Here is a 25,617-nt window from a genome sequence, read left to right on the forward strand (position 1 = left end):
GCTGTTCTGCCCTTAAGAGAAAGACTTTCAGATACACAACACTGAATATCTCTCATCACAGATCAATTTCAGAGGAAGAAAAGTTAGATATGGACAGCACAAGTAAATGCTCTCTCTCAATCTCTCTCAAACACATGCAATTCATCATGCTCAGTTAACTTACTCCATTAATCATGAGTGTGATGAGTTTTAGCTCAGGGCTGGAGAGGTTTGGGAAACAGATAATGTGGGCGCAAGAAGGAACTTCACATAATAATGCATTCTTTTGTTTATTAAATGAGTGGTCAAAAAGGCATGACCTCAGCTTTCCCTTTGCCAGCTTCATTATCATTTTACAAGATTCATGCATCATTTGTGCTTCCATTAGGCAAATCTGTCACTAGTCATGTTCCCATCCAAGTTACAAATATAATTTATGCACAAAATCTGGATGGCAGCCTACATTCCTCGTTTCATTTCTTTCTTAATGCTTTCAGAACAACACCACTATTAATCCTGGAGATGTCCAACCCAGCAACAGGTACATCTTCCTTAAACCATACAAACATTTTCACAAGTGGACTCAAACAAACATGCACACACACACACACACACACACACACACACACACATATATATATATATATATATATATATATATATATATATATATATATCATTAAAAGATCACTCCAAATGCTTCTTAAATTAGTATCTCTACACAGGGGCAGACTGTCCATATGGAGAACCGGAACTTTTCCCGGTGGGCCAGCCAATAAATGGGGTGAACGGGCCACAATAAGCTGAACAGGTCATGACAGGCTGAAGAGGACTGCAAATGGCACGCAATATTCCATTCCAGTGACTGATGAATTCCTTCTTGAATCTTTGTGCCAGGAGTGGCATAAGTTCAGCAATGTGAAAGACTGGTGGAAAGTGTGCAAAGACACATGAAAGCTGGGATTGAAAATCAGGGTTATTCCACCAAATATTGATTTCTGAACTCTTCCTAAGTTAAAACATTAGTATTGTGTTGTTTCATAATGAATATGACTTTGTTTTCTTTGCATCATGAGGTCTGAAAACACGCCACCTTTTTTGTTATTTTGACCAGTTGTCTTTTTCTGGACGTTGGCACAGCCATTAACTAGGAAAATAAAATATGGCACTCAATGTCAAAAAGGTTGCAGCCCCTGCTCTAGAATTTACTCCAAATTACAAAGTCTACGGTAACTCAGATGACCGCTCTGTACAATTGCGTTGTGAAGAATATAATCTCAGAATGCTATTCTGAGATGTGGTTTGGCGCTAAATGGCGGAACGAGGGCGACCGACACAATATTAGGAAGGTGGTTTAAATGTTGTGGCAGATCGGTGTATGACTTTTTCTTAACACAAAGGGAGAAGTTGTGAAAAAATGTGTGCTCAGTGATGTCATACAATGGCAGTTAATGGGGACTACCTCTTCAAGCTTCAAAACGAAACAAAAGTATAATTCAGAAATGTAAGAAATTATTTCATGAGACTCATGATTGTTATGAAAGCATACTATCTAATGTATTATTTAGTGAAAATGTTCACTGACCATTGATCACCAGTGCACAATCATGATCAAAAACATGTTTGTCTAAAAACAGGTCCCCCACAGTGACAACAGAACACAACACAGCTGCACACAAAACAGAGAACAGAACTTACGAAACATGTCTGAAGAGTTTTTAGTCAAAGAATTGATGCATTTCTATGCCCAGCCTTATTTTTTTTTTTAAATGGAGTACTTGGAAATCAAACAGAAACATAGAGGCGGCTACAGGCAGCCACAGTCACACTGTGACGTAACCTGATGGCAAACGACACGCGATATAAGGTATCTTTTCAATGTGTTTTTTGTCCTAACCAGCAGTGATGAGCAATGATACATTCTATTGATCACATGTTTTATATTTTCGGCATCGCGCGTGTCGTCCGTCCCCTGTGAACTGGCACCAGTCCAAAAACTTAAAAGATAAAAATAAGTCTGGGCATAGAAATGCATCAATTCTTCAACTACAAAAAAAAAAAAAAGCCTGTCATATGTCAACATTTTATTTCATACAAATAATAATAATAATAAAAAAAACTCAAATTTTCAGAGATGTTTCATAAGCTCTGTTCTCTGTTTAGTGTGCTGTTGTTTTTTGTTCTGTTGTCACAATGGCTGTGAAGACATTTAGATGAAGAAGTTTTCACTTGAAAGTCCCAATGTAACTGTGTGAACTATTGTTTGAATCCGGATTATTCCTTTAAATTCAATATTTTTTAACTGTTAAAGTTGCACGATTATGACAAAAATAATAGATTATTATTTCCCTTGATATTGTAATTATCAATTTTGATTAAAATAATTTATTGCAGAAATAGGAGTAGGGCTCAATAAAATGCAATCATTTGCACTTTTCACAATAAATTAATTGCAGCAGCCATAATTTCATCTTTATTTGTTTTTAGATTTCGTGTACAGCCTCTAACATCTGTGAATCAACCTTTTAACTAAAGTAATGGTTGGAGAAAATGATTTAGGCATGATATCAGAACATTATGATACATATTTTTTTAATGTATTTTACTATAAAATAATCATACTAATCATAATACAGTCATTCCACTGTATAGCTTTCTAGATTGTATTAATCTGTGTATATATATATCTTTCTGATAATACCCACTGAAATGTTTACATTTTGGTGCTTGTATAACAGATTATGTCTGACAGTTTGGTAGTGGTGGTTGGTTTTAATAAAAAAAAAAAAAGAAAATAAAAAAAAGAAAGTTTCCATGAACCATGGAACTGATGAAAATAAATGCTCCTTATACCTCTTCAAATAAAACAATCTTAACGGGAAACAAACAAGCATTTTAGAAGGTGTTGATTGCACATGCGATTTTGGAAGTTGATTAGTTCTTCGGGTAAGTTGGTCTTTTGTTCAACTGGAAACAACTGGGTGGCTGACTAACCACACAGACCATTCCATCCAAATACAAGAATACACACGTTTATGAACAAGACGTTGACATAATAACAGGTGAACAGTTTAAAAGGCTGTTTAAACTGAATTTAAGTTAAACATAACTATATTCAAGTGTTTTATGATATCTAAAAACCTCAACGGACCTCAGACCATAATAACTGCAACATTTAACAGTCAAACTTGACAAAAGCAAACTGACATAGGACTGACGCCAGCAAAAAGTAACCATGTACTGAGCAGGAGGAAACTCATTCCTTAAAGTTATCAGTGTGTGTATCTGCCCCCGTGAAGCCTGTCAGGTTGTAAGGTGGGTGCGTCCCCAGTGTCACTCTCAGTATGATACAAGGGGAATTCAAACAACACAAACTCGTACAGTAGTTGTACAGAAGTCGCTTTCTTCTAGCGGTTATGAGGAACGCCCACATCACGGGTCGGCTCTGGACCTCTGCTGTTCTTAGCAGAGTTTTAGCATAGTTTCTCAAACCTGAAGTTATCACATATTCTACTATGTGCTACATGATTATTAATATATCCAAACAAACTGAGCCCTATAACTATTTCTGATGAAGCACAGAATGATTGATATCTGTGACCAGTACAATTCTTGTCATTTATACTCATTGATAAAGCCTGTTGAGCAGTCGACCTGTATCAAAAGGGGAGTTAAATGGCATATTGCACAATTGGACATTTATTGGTGTTTAGATATTTTGAAATAGATATTTGGTGGCAAATTTTAAAGACCTAAATGTGTCTCTCTTTTATTTAGACTGTAACACTGTAAAAGTTTTCAGTAATGATTAGGGCTGTGAATCAATAAAATATTTTAATCTAATTGGTTACATGATGTGCATTAATTAATTTCATTATTTGCAATTAATCACATATATACATATTGGTTGAGAAAGCCCCTTTAAATAACAATAATTCAATATATAATGATTCAATAATGAATAATATATATAATGATTCAATAATGAATAATATATATATATATATATATATATATATATATATATATATATATTAAATACCAATCAGCCACAACATTAAAACCACCTGCTTAATATTGTGTAGGTCCCCCCTCGTGCCATCAAAACAGCCCGCATCTCAGAATAACATTCAGAGATTATATTCTGCTCAGCACAATTGTACAGAGTGGTTATCTGAGTTACCATAGACTATGTCAATTCAAACCCAGTCTGGCCATTCTCTGTTGACCTCTCTCATCAACAAGACATTTCCATCTGCAGAACTGCTGCTCACTGCATTTTAGAATGCAGTGAGCAGCATTCTTTTTGGTTTTGGCACCATTCTGTGTAAATTCTAGAGACTGTTATGAGTGAAAATCCCAGGAGATCAGCAGTTACAGAAATACTCAAACCAGTCCATCTGGCACCAACAATCATGCCATGGTCTAAATCACTGAGATACAATTCTTCCCCATTCTGATGGTTGATGTAAACTTTAACTGAAGCTCCGTACCTGTACCTGCATGATTTTAAGCATTGCACTGCTTCAACACGATTGGCTGATTAGATAATCGCATGGATAACTGTTGGTGGGCTGGTTTGAGTATTTACTTTTGTCTCATCAGACCAAAGTATTGAGTCTCAATATTCTTTGTCAACAAGGGCCCTGGCAAATGCTAAATGGGATTTTTTTGTGCATGGACTATAGCAGTGGCTTCTTTCATGGATGACACCCTTGCATGCCACTCCTCTGCAGTGTATGTCGTATTGTGCCACGAGAAAGTCAACACAAATTAACTTTCTACAACATTTGCTAACTGTGATGAACTTACATGGCGATTTTCTTCAACTCTTCTTAGCACAAAACGCTCATCTCAAGGTGTTAGCTTCCTTGGACAGCCTGGACGTCTCAGAGAGTGTGCCACAAGTCCATCCTTTTTGAATTGTTTAATCACTTTCGTTACTGTATTCTTACTGATTAGCAATGCTTTACTAATATTCTTGTAGCCCTGACAAGAAGTCTTGTGACATTTCTCTTCCATGTGGAGCCATTATTGTCAGTTTTGAATGGGAGGGCATTAAACCACCCTTAATTGTCAATTATCTGGCAGCTACCTGTGTGATGATTGATTAGACTCATCTGTTGTTGAATTCCTATTAATTATTCATAAAACTTTCACTGAGGTGTACTCATTTTTGCACCATGGTCTTAAATCATTTATCAAAATTCTAATAGTTTTTTTTAAACAGACAAATCTCATTTGCAACCAATAGATGCTGGAATATTTTATTGTATAGGATCCCATAGAAAGTATTAATTCTAAAATGAGAAACTGTTGGGGTGTACTCATTTATGCTGGGTTCCTACACATCTTTGCAGACCAGGTACACCCCTTCATGGCAATGGTATTCCCTGATGGTAGTGACCTCTTTCAGCAGGATAATGCACCCTGCCACACAGCACACATTTGGGGAATAATTTGAGGAACATGAAGAGTTCAAGATATTGCCCTGGCCTCCATATTCCCCAGATCTCGATTCGATTGAGCATCTGTGGGATGAGCTGGACCAACAAGTCCGATCCACGGTGGCTCCACCTCACAACTTACATGACTTGAAGGATCTGATGCTAATGTATTGGTGCCAGATACCACAGGACACCTTTAGGGGTCATGTAGAGTCCATGCCTCAGCCGGTCGGCGCCGTTTTGTTGTGTGCAATTTGTAGCTTAAATCTTAATTAAAAGAGCACATTTCTTTGTTTACACTGATGGTTTTGCAATACAGACTCACTGGCCCATTTTAGCTGAACCTATGTTTCATTTGACCTGAACACAACAATGATGAAACGGAGGGGGACTTTTGACATTTAAATAGCTCTTGGGCTTAAAAAGTTGTTTTTGTGACATATTGTCAACATACAATTATAGAAGAGACCTGAATAAACAAACAATAAGTAGTCTGGAAAATGTATATAGACATTTTATTGCTGTTTTAGATGATTTACCAAAAAGTAGCCCACTTTAGTTTATATCCTTTGGTGTAGTGTCCTGTTGCTTTACTCACTATGCAACTAAGTTGACATGGCTTAAGGACGTTTCAACTGATTTCATTGGAATGAGTCTAGGTTAAGGTAAGCAGGGCATATCATTTGATAGAGGATGGATGGGGAAAAATACAAGATTACTGTCCTGGCTTGGAAACTGCACCTTTAAACTTAGTTCAATTAAAAGAGCACATTCCTTCAAAGGGCAGCATGCATCCCACAGTGGATATGACGTAATGTACATTGCTAAATCTTATTAGTTTATAAGTCGCTCCATTATACCTCCACAGCACACAGGTCGGCACACTTACCTCTGCACCACACAAGTTTAATAGGTGCTAAAGAGAGAAACCAAGCTGAGTCAGCACACAAAACTGTTGCTGAGACACTGCAGGTTTTCAATAATGTTTTATTTATTTCTGCTCAGGTATTCTCAGGACATGATGTCAAAGAGGACAAAGCACTTCCGAGATACAGCCTCACATCCTGTTTTATGCCGACCTCATTAACTTTGTTACAGTGTAATTCGGTAACGGTTGCGTAAATCAAAAGGCTTTGAAAATTTTCGTGCGGCTTAGTCTGAAGATCATCTGAGAAAAATTGACAACTGGATGAGATTTGTAAGAGAAGAAAAACATTTATTTACATCATAATCCAAGATGGCTGCCACTGTATTGAGCAGAGTTTTATTGCTGGTTTAAATCAGAGGCAAAAGTAATGTTGTTTCTTGACTAAATTGAAAAAAGGTAGAGACAAGAGATATTCATCTCACATTTGATACTTTATAAGTGCTAAATATGCTTCACATCTGAAACTGTGCTTCACTGGTTTTACATGCGTCACGTGATCAACCATCGAAAAACTCCCACAAGTTATCTGCTCTGCGCTATCCTGTCTTTGGATCACCACAAAACTAATGTCAATTGTGAATTTGACGGATGAACTTTTAGGCACTCTGATGAGAAAAAAGACAACGTTGGAGCCTTCAATGCACTAGGGCTGAAATGATTAGTCGACATTATAGACAATAAATATTTGTAGACAAAAATGTCCATTGTCGAATAGTCGTTCGATCTAATTTAACGCAAAATAAGATCATTTGAAATGCTAATGATGATGCAGGAGAGAAGCACTTCAGCTCACGCTTGATTGAGGAGAGGAAGAAAGAACAGCTCACAGCACAGATGCACTCCAAACTTTCCAAACAGATTAAGGTGTGAAGTAGATCAAAAAGTATGAGGGCAATATAATACAAAAATACAAAATAAATAAATACAGAAGCAGTGTCGTCGTGAAATAAAGCAGAGCCGTACCTGGTGTTCTGCTTGAGCAAAACTTGTCTGTCAGAGCGTCTAAAAAGGAAACACCGTTTAGTTATATCTTTAATGCATCCATTATTCAAGTTAAAATAATAGGAAAGCGGGTTGTATAAATAAGCACAAACTACGAAATTGGCATTTAATTTCCGCTTATATGAGCCCTGTGAAAAACAGTGCGAGAGAGTTTCAAACATCTCCCGGCTAATACACTGTCTTGCGCGGAGACGCTAATCCCTCGTGCGCTGCAGTTAGATTACAACGTGATGGCACAGTGAATCATAATATATGTCACAGTGTGTATCTTATTGTGAAGAAAATCGGCAACTTGAGCTCTATTAAGAAGAGAGAGTTTGTTTTTTGAGAGTTAAAGATAAATTGAAACCAAACGAACAAAAAGGTGAGAGGGCTTAGACTATTATACAATGCAAATCAAAACAAGTTTTAGATTTGTCTTTTTTGGTTCGTTTTCCAATATAAATATCTAAAACTCCTTACATACATTTACTTTAAGAGTTTTCCATTTAAACTGATCTAAAAATCCTTAAAACAAGATTGCTTTTAGAGAATAGATCTTGAATACGAGTATATTTTGTCTTAACTGCACTCGCAGAGGTATGAACTAGTGAAATATACACTTATATTCAAGATACATTCTCTAAAAACAAATCTAAATATCTAATATGTTGCTTGTAAATGTATCTGGTTTTAAGGATTTTTAGACCATTTTAAATGGAAAACAAGAAAGAAACACTTGATAACAATAGGATTTTTGCAGTGAATGTTTTAATTAAACAACAAATAAAAGTATTTCCCCCCCCTTGTAATTCAGTGAATGTCATTTAGATGTATTTGTAAAAGATGATTTTGTCCTCTTTATTGTTAGTAAGCATGTTTAATACAACCTTTAAAGTCGGGACACAAGCTGAATAATCGGTTAAGAGCTAATGATTAATCGTTGCAATAATCGCCGAATAGTTGAATATTCGTTCTTATAATTGTTAGATTAGTCGACTATAAAAATAATCATTAGTTGCAGTCCTACAATGCACCAACATAAATATCTAGGCTTTGTACATGGTTACACATTTCCACACTTAGGCTACTAAAATGTATCATGGTAAACTATACCATATTAAATAATATCTCTGGAGGACTCTACTAGACTTCATCTTATTACAACCGTGGTGTTTCTAAAGTGTTTAGGCATTTTCTTTCCAAAACAAATGCTATAATAATATTTCATTAATTTTTTAGACTAGCTACATTGACCAAACCATAGTAATGAGGAGCCATGTAAGGTCTTACCTGTGTTAATATTTATTTAATTTTATTTAGAGCTGTCAGAATTAACGTGTAAAAACATGCGATTAATTAAAAAAGATTAATGCGTAAATTTTTCTTAATTGCGATTAATGCATTTACTGTTAATACAGCACAAACACTGGGACCTTTGTAATGTGTCCGCCCAGAGTCATTACACTGGCACACACAGTGCCAGAGCCCTTCTGCCAAGTACAGCCTGCAAGCCTAGTATAAAACAGCATAACGCAGAAGTCCCATAAACATTCTATGAGTATGGGACCTTTACACGCTAGTTGACCGTTACACTTAGTTGTCGGCTGATATGGGGTTTTTAATGGCCGATGCCAATATCAAGAGAGCAGGATGGCTGATACAATGCAGATATAGCACACAATTTCATATACCGGTAGTAAATAACAAACATAAAATTGCTAAAAAATAATAATAAACACTATATTTACTAGGGATGTCCCGATACCACTTTTTCCACTTCCGATCCGAATCCGATATCGGAAATCTCAGTATTGGCCGATACCTATCCCGATCCGATACAGTGTTGTTTTTTTACATAATCAGTTTATAATATCTTTACAGTATTGTGTGGAAATAATTGGGTGTACTCTTTAATAGGCTATGTAAAGAAAAACAAACTGTTAACTACACATTATTTCAATATAAATGTATAGCTTAAGAAACACTTTATTATTAACTAGCATACTGGCACTCCCTGAGTTCTGATTACACGCACCTGCATATCATTAGTGGCTAATCAATGACTGCATAAATAAATACCCCGCTTTCGCACGCGCACACACACACACACACACACACACACACACACACACACACACACACTTTCTCACTCTGTGCCTGTTCTCATCGATAGTATTTCTGAGACTCCAGAACTTTCTACTATGTCAATCATGTGTCTTCATTATTGCCTGCATGTATCATAAAATTGTTTTGAGTTATCTCTTTCATCATATCTATACACTGTCTGGATATTACTTACCTGCTGTTTGCCACTCTGCTTAACTGAATTTACTCACAATATTTACATCACTGTTTCAATCCTCTGCTCAATAAACCCTGCTACTGAGTTCATATCTCTGCCTCTCCGTGAGTCTCCCGTGACAGCTTTAACTTTTAAACCCTCACCCTTTTTATTCACAGTTTAATTCGCTTCTTAATTAAATTCTGGTTAAATGCACCTCCAGTGCCTTTCTAAGTCCATATTATAAGTGAACCGAACTGCTGAGCATCTACATCTGAGATGTTAGTTTGTAGAGCACAAATATTGTGCACGGGTGAAGGCTATAAATAGCCGTGCGCGTGTGTGTAAAAGCACCATTCACTACCGCGCTGAAGCTGCGCGTGCAAGAACATATATGTTTACTTATTAAACACAGCCTATTGCAATTCACAGAGCTATCGCGTGGCTTTGAATAAAATACACTAGTCATATGAACCGCTTTAATGGTGTTTTAACAGTTCTTTTATGTCATTTTTTAAGCTTGACAGTAACGAACATGACTAACACAAAGTATCGGATTTGGGTCGGGCTCGTCGGACCGATACCCGATCCGTCTAAAAACGTCAGTATCGATGCGATACCGATCTAGGTATTGGATCGGGACATCCCTAATATTTACTCAAGTTCACACAAAACTACATTTTAAATGGTAGATTGCAGTTTCTTCAGATTTCTGTTTAGTCATTTATTAGCACATGAAGAAATGGTTAATATATTAGGAAGAAGGAAATAACAGTACACACAGAGTCCAGCAACAATGAATGGCATGTCCACGTTAGCAACATGAATCTGAAAAAACTACAGAATCAAACCAGTGGGACATACAGCGCATAGTGAATAAGACATTTACTTCTAGCACATGTGAAGCACTTTTACCTTCTGAGGCATATTGGACACAGGCTTGAAGTTGCACGCACACACGGGATTTCTATTACAAATCCCATCTGGGCTTATTTTGTGCATCAAATAAAGTATTTTTCAGCCTATGTAAGGCATGTTTTAATTACAACAGTAGCACACCAATTCTTAACAATCACCAAAACACAGAATGAGATGTTTTTGTTTGCAAGTGCTTTTCATGGTGAGTTCAAAGCAGTGCACGCCGCTGGCATTGATACCCTGATGCGAATCATGAATGCAGCTTCATGATTGTTGTAACAAAGCGGATAGGACAGGCAGATTAATATTGTGGAGGATGAAAGTTTAAGGGATTTAATGCCCATTGCAATGAATACTAAACCTATGTGGGGACCAGTTTTTTCAAACTCCCACTTAAGACTTTAGGAAACATATAATGTTTCTTGAATTGGTGCTATTTTAGTGCAATTGCCTTTATATTGTTGAACACTTTGTTTGGAAAATGTTAATAAAGCATTATATTTCTACATATTGTTTTGTTTTCTTTCCCAAGATGGAAATAAATGAATTTTGATAAGAAAATAAGTAATTACTCTACAGTTCAAAAGGTTGGGGTCACTAGCCTGAAATGTTTTACATGATCTTATAAATCATTTGATCTGAAGGCGTATGCTTAAATGTTTGAAATGAGTTTTATAGACAAAAATATAATTATATATTCATTTCAACTACAATTTCATAAAAATAAATAAATAAATAATAATAATAATAATAAAGAAAAGAAGCCAATAAGTGCCCAACATATATGGGAACTCCTTCAATACTGTTTAAAAAGCATCCCAGGGTGATTCCTGAAGAAGGTGCTTGAGAAAATGTCAAGAGTTCATGACTGCAAATTCTAGACAAAGGGGGACTACTTTGAAGATGATAAAATATAAAACATTTTTGGATTTTGTGTCATAACATAATTCCCATATTTCCATTTATGTTATTCCATAGTTGTGATTACTTTACTATCATTCTAAAATGTGAAATAAATAAATAAGGAATGAATGAGTAAGTGACACTAAACTTCTGAACAGTAGTGTATACAATAATATGCAAAAGTTTTAGGCACATAAGATGTTTCACAAAAGTATTTGTCTTAAGATGGTTATTTATATCTTCAGCTTTAGTTTGTCAACAGGATATATAAATGTTAGACTCCCAAACATTACGTTTATAAATAGAAAAGAGTTGAATAGAAGAACAGGAAGCCCTGCAACAGATGTCATGGCCCCCACAAAGCCCCCCACTGAACATCGAGTCAGTCTGAGATTACAGAAAGAGACAGACAGATTGAGACAGACTAAATACATAGATGAACTGTGGTGAAATCTCCAAGAAGCTTGAACATCCTATCTGCCAACAACCAAGAAAAACAGTGTCCAGGTGTATCTAGGGGAATTGGGGCTGTTTTAAAGGCAAAGGAGTTCACACCTAATATTGATTTAAAACTTTTGCACAGTACTACTGTATGGCGTCAAATTTCAGCACTTTTAAAATATGTGATTAATTGTGATTAACTACAAAACATTGTGATTAATTGTGATAATACATTTTAATCGACTGACAGCACAAATATTTTTACAAATGTCACTGTTAAAAAATTGAAGTAGAATGCTAAACATAAGGGCAAGTACAATAAAGGACCTTAAAGTCTGGACCTTCACAAATTATGGACAAATTATGTTAACGTTTTCCTCATGTGCGTATTGTGTTCCATTCTAATGTTTGATATTAGGAAACAAACTGGCCCAGTTTGACATATTTCAAAAGATTACCTAAATAATTAAGAGCCTAATGAAAAAAAAAAAAAACGGATTAGGGAACAAACTTTTCGCTAGAAGTACAGTCCCAACTCAATAAAGTAGTCTACTCGTGGTACAGTCGTGATGTTATATATTAAGTTAGTTGAGTTTGATTTCCAACAGCACCTTGAGGAAAAAAATTTAAAACTGTCAATTTCAAAAGGTTCCAGATGCTTAGATGCTGAAAATAACACATATATTCAATGTAAACAATAGTAAAGCAATATCACACAAGCAAGAGTGCCGTATCTCCAGCTATCAGCACGGCTATGATTCTGTCGCAGGTAATCACAGCCGTGCTAACAGATGGACAACACTGCATGATTGTGAACAGTTCAATAAACAAGTACATAAATAAGATTTGAGAAACTAAGGACTGTCCCAGAAAATGCTCTTTATTACTTCTGAAAGATGCACCCAAGCCTCCGTTACCATTTCGAAAACTAAAAATATTAACAACAGCTTGGGCTGTTTCTAACAAGTTATTGGAGAAACAAGGACATGTGAGTGTGTGTGTGTGTGTGTGTGTGTGTGTGTGTGTGTGTGTGTGTGTGTGTGTGTGTGTGTGTGTGTGTGTGTGTGTGTATAAGAGTGAGAGAGGGAGACTGAATGAACAGTAATGCCGCAGCTGTTAGTTTACTAATCACACTACAGCTGAGGAATAGCCAATCTACTCCAAACGTGGATCACCAAACGTGCCATCAGAATTATCCTATGAGTATTTCACTCATGTTCAAGAGCTCTGTTGTCGGAAACTATTCATCAGCACTAAATTATTACATATTAAGGAAATAAATGTATTTTAACAAGAAAATAAGTGTATATTTTATATATATATATATATATATATACACACATATACATATACACACACACACACACACACGAGTCAAATTTATATAATATATTGTAACATTTATATTTTAAACCTATATTAATACATAATGTCTAGCATACTATCATTAGAGGAATTAAAATGTTGCTTCTTCTTTAGATTATATATCAAAATAATCATTAGTTGCAGCCCTAAATACTGCAATGGTCTGTTGAAAAGTAATTGTAATAGTTTTTCATTTAATTCAAGTTCTATGAATTCATTTGATTAGACAGTTGTTTATTAGTTCAGAATTGATTAGCTTATAATATGCCAAATTAGTAGTAGTAGTAGTATGTTTTGTTTAATGCCATGTCAGCAATCAAAGCTATTTTCATGGCAAGAATTCAATTACAAAAATACAGATATCATATAAATACAATAAAAACAAAACAAATATAGATAGCAAGTCATATTACCGTATACAATATTTTTTTTAAGATTAGCATATGACAAGAAATCCAAAACCTTTTCAGGCACAATCTCATTAAATAAGTCTTTTAACGAGGTAACTTCATAAAAGAGCATTCTACTTGCGTTAAGACCAGGACAATCTAGTAAAATATGTTTGACAGATAAGGGAATACTACAGAACACACATAGGGTTGGGTCTTCACCTTTAAGCAAAAAGGCATGGGTCAGATTTGTGTGACCTATACGGCATCTGGTGTAGACCACTTGATCAAATCCTGTTTTAAAATTGATAAAAAGTCTGTTTGAAATTTCCGGATGAATTACATACAACTTATTGTTCTTGCACAAATTCCACTCTTCTTGCCACTTAATTAAAATGTATCAGTTAATAATCGGTCTGATATCTGAGGGAGGGATTTGACATTCGTTAACTTCCTGATTAAGAGCTTCCTTAGCAGCTGCATCAGCTTGTTCATTTCCTGAAAGACCAACATGTCCTGGAACCCAGCAAAAAATAATGCTGAAGAACTGATTTAGTAGATAATCCAATTTGGTTAAGATGCAGTCCACTAGAGGATGATCAATTTTTAAAGTGTCCATTGCTTGAAGGCAGGATTTAGAGTCAGTGAAAATTATAAAAAAATTTTGCAGAGAATTTTCAATGTGCTCCAGAGCTAAAAGTAAAGCACGTGCCTCAGCAGAGAAAATTGAGCACTGTTTTGGAATACGAATTCCATAGCGTTGATTTCCAGTCACCATTGCTGCCGTTACACTGTTTTCCATCTTCGAGCCATCTGTGAATATAGGTACATGGGAGGGGAATTGGTTTCTTATATCCAAATATTGCTGTCTATATACATTTGGATGGGTCACCCCTTTCTTCTGATGAGTCAAGTCCAAATTGATATTAGGATTCTTTAATTTCCAGGGAGATATAGAATTTAATTGTATTTGGTTTAAAATGCTCAAATTTATATTCAAGTTCTCCAAATGAGGTTTAATACGAATACCAAAGGATCTGATACTTTTAGGTTTGCTCTCATACAAAGGAGTAAATTGTGGGTTGAAGATTGAAGAATAAGCGGGGTTGGTTTTATTTGCCTTTATTTTGATAGCATATTGGAGTGAGAGCTTCAATCGTCTGTTTTGAAGTGAAGGTTCATTGGCTTCGATGTACAAGCTTTGCATCGGCGAAGTTCTAAATGCTCCCAAGGCGAGTCGTAAGCCCTGATGATGTACTGAGTCCAACATCTGCTTATATGATTCTCTGGCAGAGTCATAAATTATGCTTCCATAGTCCAGTCGGGAACGAATTAGTGTTCTATAGAGTCTCAAAAGAACCACGTAATCTGCTCCCCATTTTGTTTTTGCCAGTACTTTCATTATATTCATAGCTTTAAGACACCTGTTTTTTAGTGCTTTCAAATGGGGAATGAAAGTCATTTTGTTGTCAAAAAGAAGTCCTAAGAACTTAATTTCTTTAACGACACTAATCAGTTCTCTATTAATGAAGAGTTCTGAGTCAAGATGAAGGGATCGTTGGATACAGAAGTGGGTACAGACTGTTTTTGATTTAGAGAATTTGAATCCATTTTCAACTGACCACTGATATATTTTGTGAATACATTGTCCTCATGTTCTTCCCTCTATAGCAGATGCAGAGATCGTCCACATATAGGCTGCAGAATATATTAGATCCAATGATGCTCTCAATGCTGTTTATTTTAATACTGAAGAGAGTGACAGAAAGAATGCTTCCCTGAGGAACTCCAATTTCTTGTTTGTGAATATCCGACAAAGTGTTTCCTACTTGGACTTTAAAATATCTGCTAGCCAAAAAATTGGAAATAAAAATGGGTAATCGTCCTCTAAAACCCATGTGGTAAAGATCTTTCAAAATCCCATATCTCCATGTTGTATCATATGCTTTTTCCAAGTCAAAAAAGACGGCAATAACATGTTCTTTTCTAATGAAACCATCTCTAATATAAGTTACCAGTCGGATTAATTGATCCAAGGTGCACTTTCCACGTCTAAAGCCACATTGATAGTCACTTATTTGTTTCTTCGACTCCAGAGTCCAAACGGGTCGATTATTTACCATTCTTTCCATCGTTTTACAGAGGCAACTGGTAAGAGCGATTGGTTGATAGTTATTTGGATCTGAATGGTCTTTTCCTGGTTTAGGTATAGGAATTACGGTTGCTTCTTTCCAGGAGGGTGGTATTTGTCCAGAAGACCAGACAGAGTTGAAATTATCTAAAAGAAGAGATAATATACTTTGGGGTAAGTGCTTTAAGAATTGATAGTGAATTTGGTCTGGCCCTACAGCAGTGTCATGGGAACATTTTAAAGAGTGTATTAATTCATCCATCTTGAAGGGTTGATTATGTACTTCTTTGTTATCAGAACAGAAGTTCAATTTTTCCCTTTCCTGCTGTATTCGAATTGACTGGAACTCAGGGAGACAGTTTTCTATGGACGAATTCTTTTCAAAAGATTCTGCTAATGTATTTGCTATATCCATTTCCTTTGTCTGGAGAATATCTAGTTTTTTAATATGTTGGATATTAAATCTATTTCCAATGCCCTTCATTTTGCAAATCATGTTCCAGATCCTCTTCATGGGAGTATAGCATGTTAAACTTGATACAAATTGTCTCCAGCTTTGCTTTTTTGCTTCATTTAAAATTCTGCGAGCTTGAGCTCTACAAATTTTAAAGGATATAAAATTAGCCGTTGAAGGCTGTTTATTAAAAAGTCTTTCCGCCTTTTTCCGTGCCCCGATAGCTTTTTACACTGCTCGTTAAACCAGGGGTTAGCTTTACAGTGCGATTTAGAGGATGTCTTTGGAATTGTTTCATTTGCAATATCAATTAACTGTTCAGTAAAAGTTTCTATAGAGTTCTGATTGTCTTGAGTTGCTGAAATAAATTTTTCATAACACATAATTTCGAAAGAAGGCCAATTTGCTTTTTAAGTTGCCATCTTGAAGGTCTTTGCTGGACATCTGATTGAGGAAATGAGGTAATAAGTGGAAAGTGGTCACTCCCACATAAATCGTCCCAGACCCGCCATGTACAATCTAAAAGATTTCAGCACTGCATATAGTCAAATCAATTGCAGAATACGTGCCATGACCTGGATGAAGGTAGGTTTTGGTTCCATCATTTAGTAAACACAAGTCATTATTATGTATAAAATCCTCCATTCTCTTTCCTTTAGCATCACATCGATCTTCTCCCCATAAAGGATTATGGCTATTAAAATCACCCATAAGTATAAATGGAGTCGGCAATTGTGCTACAAGTTTGTCCAATTCTTTCAATGTAATAACTTCGCTGGGAGGTATGTAGATAGAGCATAATGTATCACTCATCTTCAAGTGGGAAGGATAGGTACAAGTCCTTTATTCTTACACTTAGGGGAGAGACTACGACTTCGACTAGTCATAGGTTCTGACATTTCGACATCTTTTGGGTTGTTATGTTTTGAAGTTCTGTTTTTATCTTGGTTTGGTAGTCGAGTTACTGAATTTTGAGATTTCTTTTTCTCTCTGGGTTCTCTTTGTTCCAACTGGGTATCTTGAGTCGGATTAGTTTGGATACATACATTCTTGCTTTTTTGTGGAGATGAATTCTTATTACTACTAACAACTTGAGGTTTGTCTGTAGAAATCCAAGTCAGTTCCGTCTGAGTACTAATTTCTCGTATATTTGGTTTGACCACAGCAGAGTAGGATCTATTCAGCGTGAAGGCAGGGAGACTTTCAACAAGTTTTCGGGCTTCAGGATAGCTCACCTTCTTTGTATGTTTAATTTTTGTATTTCCTTCTCTTTAATCCAAGCAGGGCATTTCTTTGATGAGGCTGCATGGTCACCAAGACAGTTTTTACATTTAGCGGAATTAGTACAGTTTGTTTCATGGTCATCCTTACCACAATTGTGGCAAACAGCCTTATTTTTGCATCCAGCAGAACCATGACCAAATTTCTGACATTTAAAACATCTCAACGGGTTTGGTATGTAGATATCTACAGTGACACTTAGGTATCCTATTTGAATTCTCTCTGGCGGGAGAGGTCTGTGAAAAGTCAGAATGTATGTTCCTGTTGGAATTATTTGTCCATCTTTTTTGATATTTATTCTTTTGACATCAATCACACCTAGATTCAGTTCTGAGGTTATGTCAGCTTCCTCCATGTCTTGCAATTCTCTGGTGCAGATCACTCCTTTGCTATTATTCAGAGAAGGGTGACAGAATGCTCTCATAGTGACTCCAGCCAGTTTTGTTGCTCGTAATAAGTTCTCTGAGTTTGCTTTCCGAGCGCACTCCACCAAAATTTGTCCCGATCGCAGCTTTTTAATATCCTTGACTGTTCCTGCTATTCCTGTGATTCCTTTCTGAATAGCAAAAGGAGACAGTTTAGTGAGAGGGCTGTCAATTGATAGAGACTCAAGTAAAATAAATCTTTGTCAACTTCCTTCTTTTGAAGAAAAAAGGTTAGTGGTTAGTTCGACTTCCAAGTCTTGTTCCAGTATCCGTTTTTTGGTATTTTGTTTATTTGCCATGTTTAGAAAGAATAAATTCATCATCTCTGCTCCTCACCCACCTCGGAGTCCTACAAGGGGATGTACAGTGCCGCGGGAATCCACCGGATGCACACCAAGGATAGAGAAATGATATACTTGAGCATATAAATACAAGATTTATACTACTCAATTGACCCTACGCCAGTGCCTTCTGGAAGAGGTGAAAACTAAATAGTTGGTTGTAGTTCTGAACCAAGTCCAGGGCAAATCCTGACAAGCCGATTGATTGGAATGGGCCATTCCAACCTCTCGTCTGAATGAAGTAGGAGCCAAAGTGATGTGTTGGATTTATGGCGGCCGCAGCAGGCCAAAATCCTCAAGCACCAGGATCTCTTCCTCCACTGACACGAGTCGCAACTCACGGCATACAAGTTGCCCCATTTGTCGCCTCTTACGATTAGCAAGGGGGTGCTAGGGACCTATTCTACCCCGGGTCCCCACGGGGGGGGCGCCAAATTATAATTATACATTAAAATTGCTCTATATTTACTGTTCTTGCTCAAGAAAGCAAATCTTTTTAGCAAGTCTACATTTCAAATTCAAATGGTTTCACCAGATTTACAAGAGAGAGTAATATAGTACTTTTTACAACGTTAAAACTGTGTTTGGGCAACCCAAGTTTAATGGGACACAAATGTATGTCTAAGTTTCAGGTAAGATTAGAAATATGCAGAATATAAGCATGCCTCTATATCTTACAAATCAAACCCAATCTACAAAACAGATTCAAACACAAATTATTATATAAAAATCCCTAGTTCTAATCATAACTGAGTCACTGACAATTTTTTCCCACTTTCACAGTGTAAGACGACCACTGAGAGTGAGCTCACACAGAGTTGAGAAGTGAGACGTGGTGGTGGAGGTGGGTGGGCAAGAGGTTTCCCCCCTCATGGCGTGGGTTGACATAAAGGGCTGACAGGTGGGGGTTTTCTGTACAATTCGTTTATTTGAAATAATACCACTACACACCCTCTTATTCACTATAAAACCTCTCACTATTCTGACGACTTCTAAAGCTCAACATAGGGAAATTTTAAAGTATGGCTTACTGCCGTTTCGATATATACCAACTTTATCTTATTGTGAAAAGCGTAGGAGATACCGCACAACTTTAGCAGTCTCCGTTTTTCAAGAAAAAGGGCCAAAAATAAAGCAGACAGATTCCACTGGGCGTCTGAGATGTTTAGACAGCCACAATATGATGTTGACGTTATAAAAGTCTGGGTAAAGCATTCTTGGATGGATTTGTTTTGTATTTTTATTTGTGGAAATCCCCATTTTATTGCCACCGTAAGTCATCTGTGACATTAAAACACCATCAAAGCCTTTTTATGAACTTTCCTTAAACAGAAAAACTCATCTGCTCATAAAATAAGACATTATGGAATCCAAAGTCATTAACCGCATGTTTCATTGAAAAATCATTGATCAAGCCAACACTCTCATAGGCACAGATCATTTGAGACAGAAAAAATATATTTCCCCAGTTTTGATTAACTGTCATTTTAGATATTCAAACAAATATTCAAATATAAAAAAATTAACTCGCAATTTAAACTGTCATTTCAAATATTAAAACTGTAAATGCTTATTCAGTATATTCAAACTGTGAATTCACATATTTAAACTGCGAGTTCAAATATTACAACATTCAATTCAAATCTATTCAAATGTTTAATTGTAGGGATGCCCCGATATGGAATTCCTGGTAAATTCCCGATAATTCACAACTCATTGTGGGCAATACTGATAACCGATATATAAAAAAAAAAAAAGACAAAAAAAAAAACACTTTAATTTTTAATCCTTTAACCTGGAACTGCTAGCTAATTCATCAAAAGCTTCTCATTTGAAAAGTTTGTCTTGCTGTCATTTAAGGTTTGGCTGATGTAACAAGCACCCTAAATGGGCCTATGAAACAAGTGTATGTTGATTTGAATGACAAATAGATGACAATACACTTGCATAAACTGTATGGTGCCCATTTATATGAGTGTTTATTGTAATCCTAAACACTCGCAAACAGAGAGGATAATGAACTTCAAACATCTGTAATAATGCATTAAGCCAAAATCAGGCTATAAACATTACATGAGGCATTTATGAACTTTAAACAACAAAACACACAATATAAACCGTAATCTCTGGATACATGGTGTAACATTTATGATAGCAGCCAGACTGTGTGTGCAATAGTGGTTGTGTGTGTTCCTCATGTATGTGTGCTTATGCCACTTGTTAAAACGCTCATCTGTAAGAGTTCCACAGTATAACATGAAATGTGAACACAACAGTCAGAATGGGAATAGGTAACATCATACAGATCTAATAATAGAGTCATAACATTCTATAAGTCACAACTCACAAAATACAACAAGCACATTCGTTTCACTCACAAACTAGCCATCTAAAGTCTCTTTTTTCGAAACTTTTTTCAAGATCTATGAACCGTGTTAGGTTGTGTTTGGACTTGTTTTAATCACAATGCCATGCTGCAAGTCACAATGTGCAATCTCCCACATTCTGTTAATGTTTCATGAAGTAATATGCTAAAATGATCACACCCAAGTAACATACATTCATGTTTTTGTCGCGTTTTCATTTATTGCATCATGAAGCAAAGATATGGGAAATGGCATGTTGTTACTTACAGCAGATGACTAAAACCAGACCCAAAACAACGTAACAAGGTGCAGAGATGTTCAAATAGTCCTCAAAGAGTGACATGAGCTTGGCTCTTACTCACAAAGACACGCTGTGTGTGCGTACACGCTCTATCTTCGAGGCTGCCCGAGTCTCTGCCTGAATGAAAGACGCCGCAGGCAGTCAGAGATTCTCAGTCGCAAGCAAATAAACTAACAAATTATCGCCGGTAATTCTATTATCGGCACGATAATAATATTTTGATTTTCCCGGTTATTGAATTTGAATTTTTATTGTTGAGGATAACCCCTTGAGATGAAACATCTCGTTTTCGAGGGGGTAACAACAGCTCTACCAGTATCTACCAATACTATATCGGCAACCGATATATTGAGATGGCCAATATTACGTGGAAGTTGTATGAATAAACTTAGCTCTCCTGCTTTATCAAAGCACATCTCACAGATCTGGAATAGGCAGAATAATAACAAAATGCCACTTTCTCTTGAAGAATACCACCAGGCTGATCAGACAAAACAGGCAGGTCTCGAGTCAGGCTGAAAGCAGCACAGATGTACTCTGTCATGCAGGTGCTCCGTTTGTCACTGCTATTGTCTGCTTATCTACTTCCTCTCAGGACAAACCCAGACTGCCCTGTTTTGGCTTTGGTTTTCATTCATGTAACCCTGATCGCTGCCCCCTTTTTCCTCATCTCTTCTGTTAATCTTTAGATGTACAAGATATCTTTTCCTCTGATCTTCTACCTCCTGTGAGAGATAAGTCTGCTTCCTCATCAAATAATTTTCTTTCAGGTGTGTTTGTGGGTCACAGCTTACCCTCCACACATATGGCAGCAGGAAACAGCTCCTTCAGCAGGTCTCCCAGTGTGAGCGGGTGGCCCTCAGAAGAAACAGGGCGGAAAAGCTTCTGGATGAATGGTCTGTCACTCATTGTCTAAAGAGAGACAGAAACGTATTAGAATGATTGTCACAGTGCAGTCACAGTCAGTACATTTACATGCATTTTAAAAGTTTGAGTTGAGTCGGACTTCGTCTTTTTAAAATATTACATAAACACTTTATAGTCTGACTGAAATCATACCACTAAGATGACTGTGCTCGACTTTGTCCAGCATAAATACAACTTAATCGGATCACAGCTGTGTGCATGTTAAATATGTTGAACATAATGGTCTCCCTTCTTTCCTTTAAGAAGTACTGTTTATCGAGTTGTTTACAAAGAAGAAACAGGAATGGGTGTTGAGGATGTACAGTATAACGCAGATTATAGCAGATATACAAGCAGAAACCACCACCAGCAAAGTCCTGTGAATCAGACAAGCCCTACCCCAATACTGACCATTAGGGGTTGCACGACTACTGATTTTTAATAGTTGACTTGTCGAGCCCATTTTGAGTAGTCGTGACATCATTCCACCACCAAACCACCACTTTTCTTAACTGCCGCTGAATCGGGTTCTTGAAGGAGCAAACAGCATCCAAGTCAGTATAACACTAGTATTTTGATTACATCTGAAGGCCAATTTGCTTATATTGCAGGTTACCCTAGCATTTGTGTCACCTTTATCAGAGTAGCCTATAGAATGTTCTGAACATTATCATTGTTGATACAATGCTATGCGCATGTGCAATACAGACGTGCAAGATTGTCGTTGATACATTGCATTGTTGATTAGAGCGACACTGAATGACTTTCCAGGTGGACCGTGTCTACTACGTTAATTGTAGTCGACTAGATTACTAGTCTGTGCAACCCTACTGACCACCTACACTCAGTAGTGAATGCACTTTTCCTCAGACCTCTCATCAAATCTTTTTTTTAAATGTTACCAAAATGTCTTAGTAACTATGTCAAATTACAACAAATTTGTAATTTTCACTTCATGGAAATAGGCTAACTATACCTATATCCATAAAGTAACAACACACTAGTTGGTTTTAAAGCCACACTAGTTGCTAAATGAGATATCGAGTGGATTAACAGCCGGTAGTAGCGGCATAGTCTTTCCTTCGGCCTTGAGCAAGCAGGCGAGGTGTCGAATGCTGGACAGGATCCAGTTTTCACACACAACTTGCATGCGGACAGTGACAAAGTATATTGTTCTTTAAGATCTGGACCCATGGTGACAAACAGCTGCCTTACAAACAATAGGAGTCAATTTTGGTGCTGTGAAAAGGAAGCTGGTGACACAACGGCTCAGGTAGAGCAGCTGACACAGACACCGTCAGGTCTCAGGAAGAGAAGGTGTCTCAGGATTCTACAGTCACGATCAGGTTACCAGAAAAACTGACTCACCGCTCACTCACTCCAGGATTATCTCTGGAGTCACAGAGGAGAGAGTGTAAGAAGTAACAGCTACTTCATTGCATTTTTAAATGGCAGCATGAATTATTAAGGCCAGCATTATCCAAAAGGCCCCTGATCCTGATGAGAAGTGTGATACTCTGGGTGCTGACACTTTCTTTTCATCTCCCCTGACACACTAGCTGGCAGAGCAGCACATGAACCACAGGACAGATATCATTAGCCTTTCACCAAAAGCAAGAGGCCAGAGAAAAGAGATGCTCTCATGTCTCTGCTCTTTACTGGATGTAGATAATTGTAGGTTCTTTCAGCAATAATCAGGGTGTAAAACACGAAATGATTCAATCAGCACAGGCAATACCCCTGAGTCTGGTCTTAATCCAGCTATTATCAAGCCATTTTCTCTTCTAAATGTAGAAAATGATGCAAGAAAAAAAAAAAAAAGTAGATGAGTAGCAGCTGTGAATCAAAACAAATACACCAAACTTTCGAATCAAATATTTCAAGAAATATTAAACTGTCAATTCAAACATAAAACTGTGAATTCTAAAATACAAATAAACATTCCAACTATTAATCTAAATATCAATCCAATATTCAAACTGCTAATTCAATTATTCAGACAAATATTAAAACTGTATTATAAATAATATTTATAATACACTGCCTGGCCAAAAAAATATTGCATACCATAATATATCATTGGACAGCCTTTAGCTTTAATTATGGCATCCATTCGTCATGGCATTGTTTCGACATCCTTATGAAACATCACGTTTATTTCTATCCAGAATTGCATACAATTTTGGTCGAGATCTTGTATTGATGACAGGAGAGTCGAATCACTCCGTGAAGTGTTCCCAAGCACACGCTTTCAATGGGGTTAAGGTCAGGACTCTGCAAATGATTCCTCATTCTCCCTGAACCACTCTTTCACATGAGCCCGGTGAGTCCTGGCATTGTCGTCCTGGAATATGCCCGTGCCATCAGGGAAAAAAAACAAATCCATTGATTGGATAACCTGATCATTCAGTACATTCAGGTAGTCAGCTGACTTCATTTTATTGCTGCATAACGTTGCTGAGCCTAGACCTGACCAACTGAAGCAACCCCAGATCATAACACTGCCTCCAGAGGCTTGTACAGTGGGCACTATGCATGATGGGTGCATCGCTTCATGCGCTTCCTTTCTTACCCTGACGCACACATTGCTTTGAAATCTGGACTCATCAGACCACATGACCTATTTCCATTGCTCCACTGTTTAATCATTATGAAGTTTTTTCTGATTAGCCTCACTAACAGGTGGCATTCTTGTATCCTGCAAGTTCTCTTCACATTGTGTATGTGGAAATGCAAAAATTTTTATGATGTGAATTCAAGCGTTTTAGTGATCTCTGATCATGATCATTCAAGATTTCTTCTGTGAAGCTGACGGTTCATCACTATCCTTCCAGATTTTAATAATGTGTTGGACAGTTCTAAACCCAATTCTAGTGATTTCAGCAATCTCTTTAGTTGTGTTCTTTGCTTGATGCAGGCCAATAATTCATCCCTACTGAAACACAGTAAAATCTTTTACATGGCCAAGGGATACATCTTCAGACATGGTTGTTTAAGAAATGAGAAGCTACACACTGTATCAGTTAGGGTTAAAAGAATTGTTGCAAACTGAAACATATGAATCACTGAAATAATCATCCAATCATAGACTCTTAAATATCATTTATTTGAGTTTTGAATATTTAGAAAAATCTAAATTCTGAAAAATAATATTCAAACTGGCAATTCAGATATAATTTTTTTTTTTTTTACTTTTACATAAACGGTTGTTTAAATATTCAGACAAACATTCAAACTGTCAATTAAATTATTTAAATATACAGATGCACAGGTATCTATGATAACCAGCCAGGCATTATTTCCTGCCGCACCTCCACCAGTGCCTTCAGCCCAGCTGCTGGGTCATCAGCCAGGAGCCACCTATCTTCAATGTTTTTCCCCGTTAATCCCAGAACATCTCCTGGTGGTGGGGCAGTGGTCAGGGACTTCTCCCTGCCATCCCCCGCAGCTGGACACCGGATCCCCTCCAATGCCTCTCATTCTTGTCTTCCCATACAGACATCCAACCTTCACAAATTACTTGGAACCAGGGTTCTAATACCTCAACATGACAATACATGCCAGCCCGTTGGCCAACTGGCACCGAGATACATACTAAGTGCCACCGGTTCCGTATGGCATACTACCTCAGCACAAGCCCTCAACACATATCACCCAGGTTCACTAATCCTCAGTTTCCTACTTCTGAACCCCCCACTTTTTGTCCTTCCTTCTTAACCATAGCCAGAAACTCCCTTTCTCTGCAAATTCCTTCAAATACTTTTTTAAAGTTGCTCC

General features: G+C 36.9%; 1 protein-coding gene across 2 annotated transcripts in view; it reads right to left on the bottom strand.

The window, feature by feature from the left end:
• The window catches only part of atg5 (ATG5 autophagy related 5 homolog (S. cerevisiae)), a 52,615-nt gene that overhangs the window by 12,847 nt on the left and 14,151 nt on the right, over nt 1-25,617 (bottom strand). For both annotated transcript variants that reach the window (XM_052143916.1, XM_052143915.1), the window contains exon 7: nt 21,729-21,846. In XM_052143916.1, coding sequence (XP_051999876.1) covers nt 21,729-21,846 — 118 coding nt within the window. The remainder of the gene's footprint in view (nt 1-21,728; nt 21,847-25,617) is intronic.

This window comes from Xyrauchen texanus, chromosome 15 (genome assembly GCF_025860055.1).
Source record: "Xyrauchen texanus isolate HMW12.3.18 chromosome 15, RBS_HiC_50CHRs, whole genome shotgun sequence".
NCBI classification, from domain to species: domain Eukaryota; kingdom Metazoa; phylum Chordata; class Actinopteri; order Cypriniformes; family Catostomidae; genus Xyrauchen; species Xyrauchen texanus.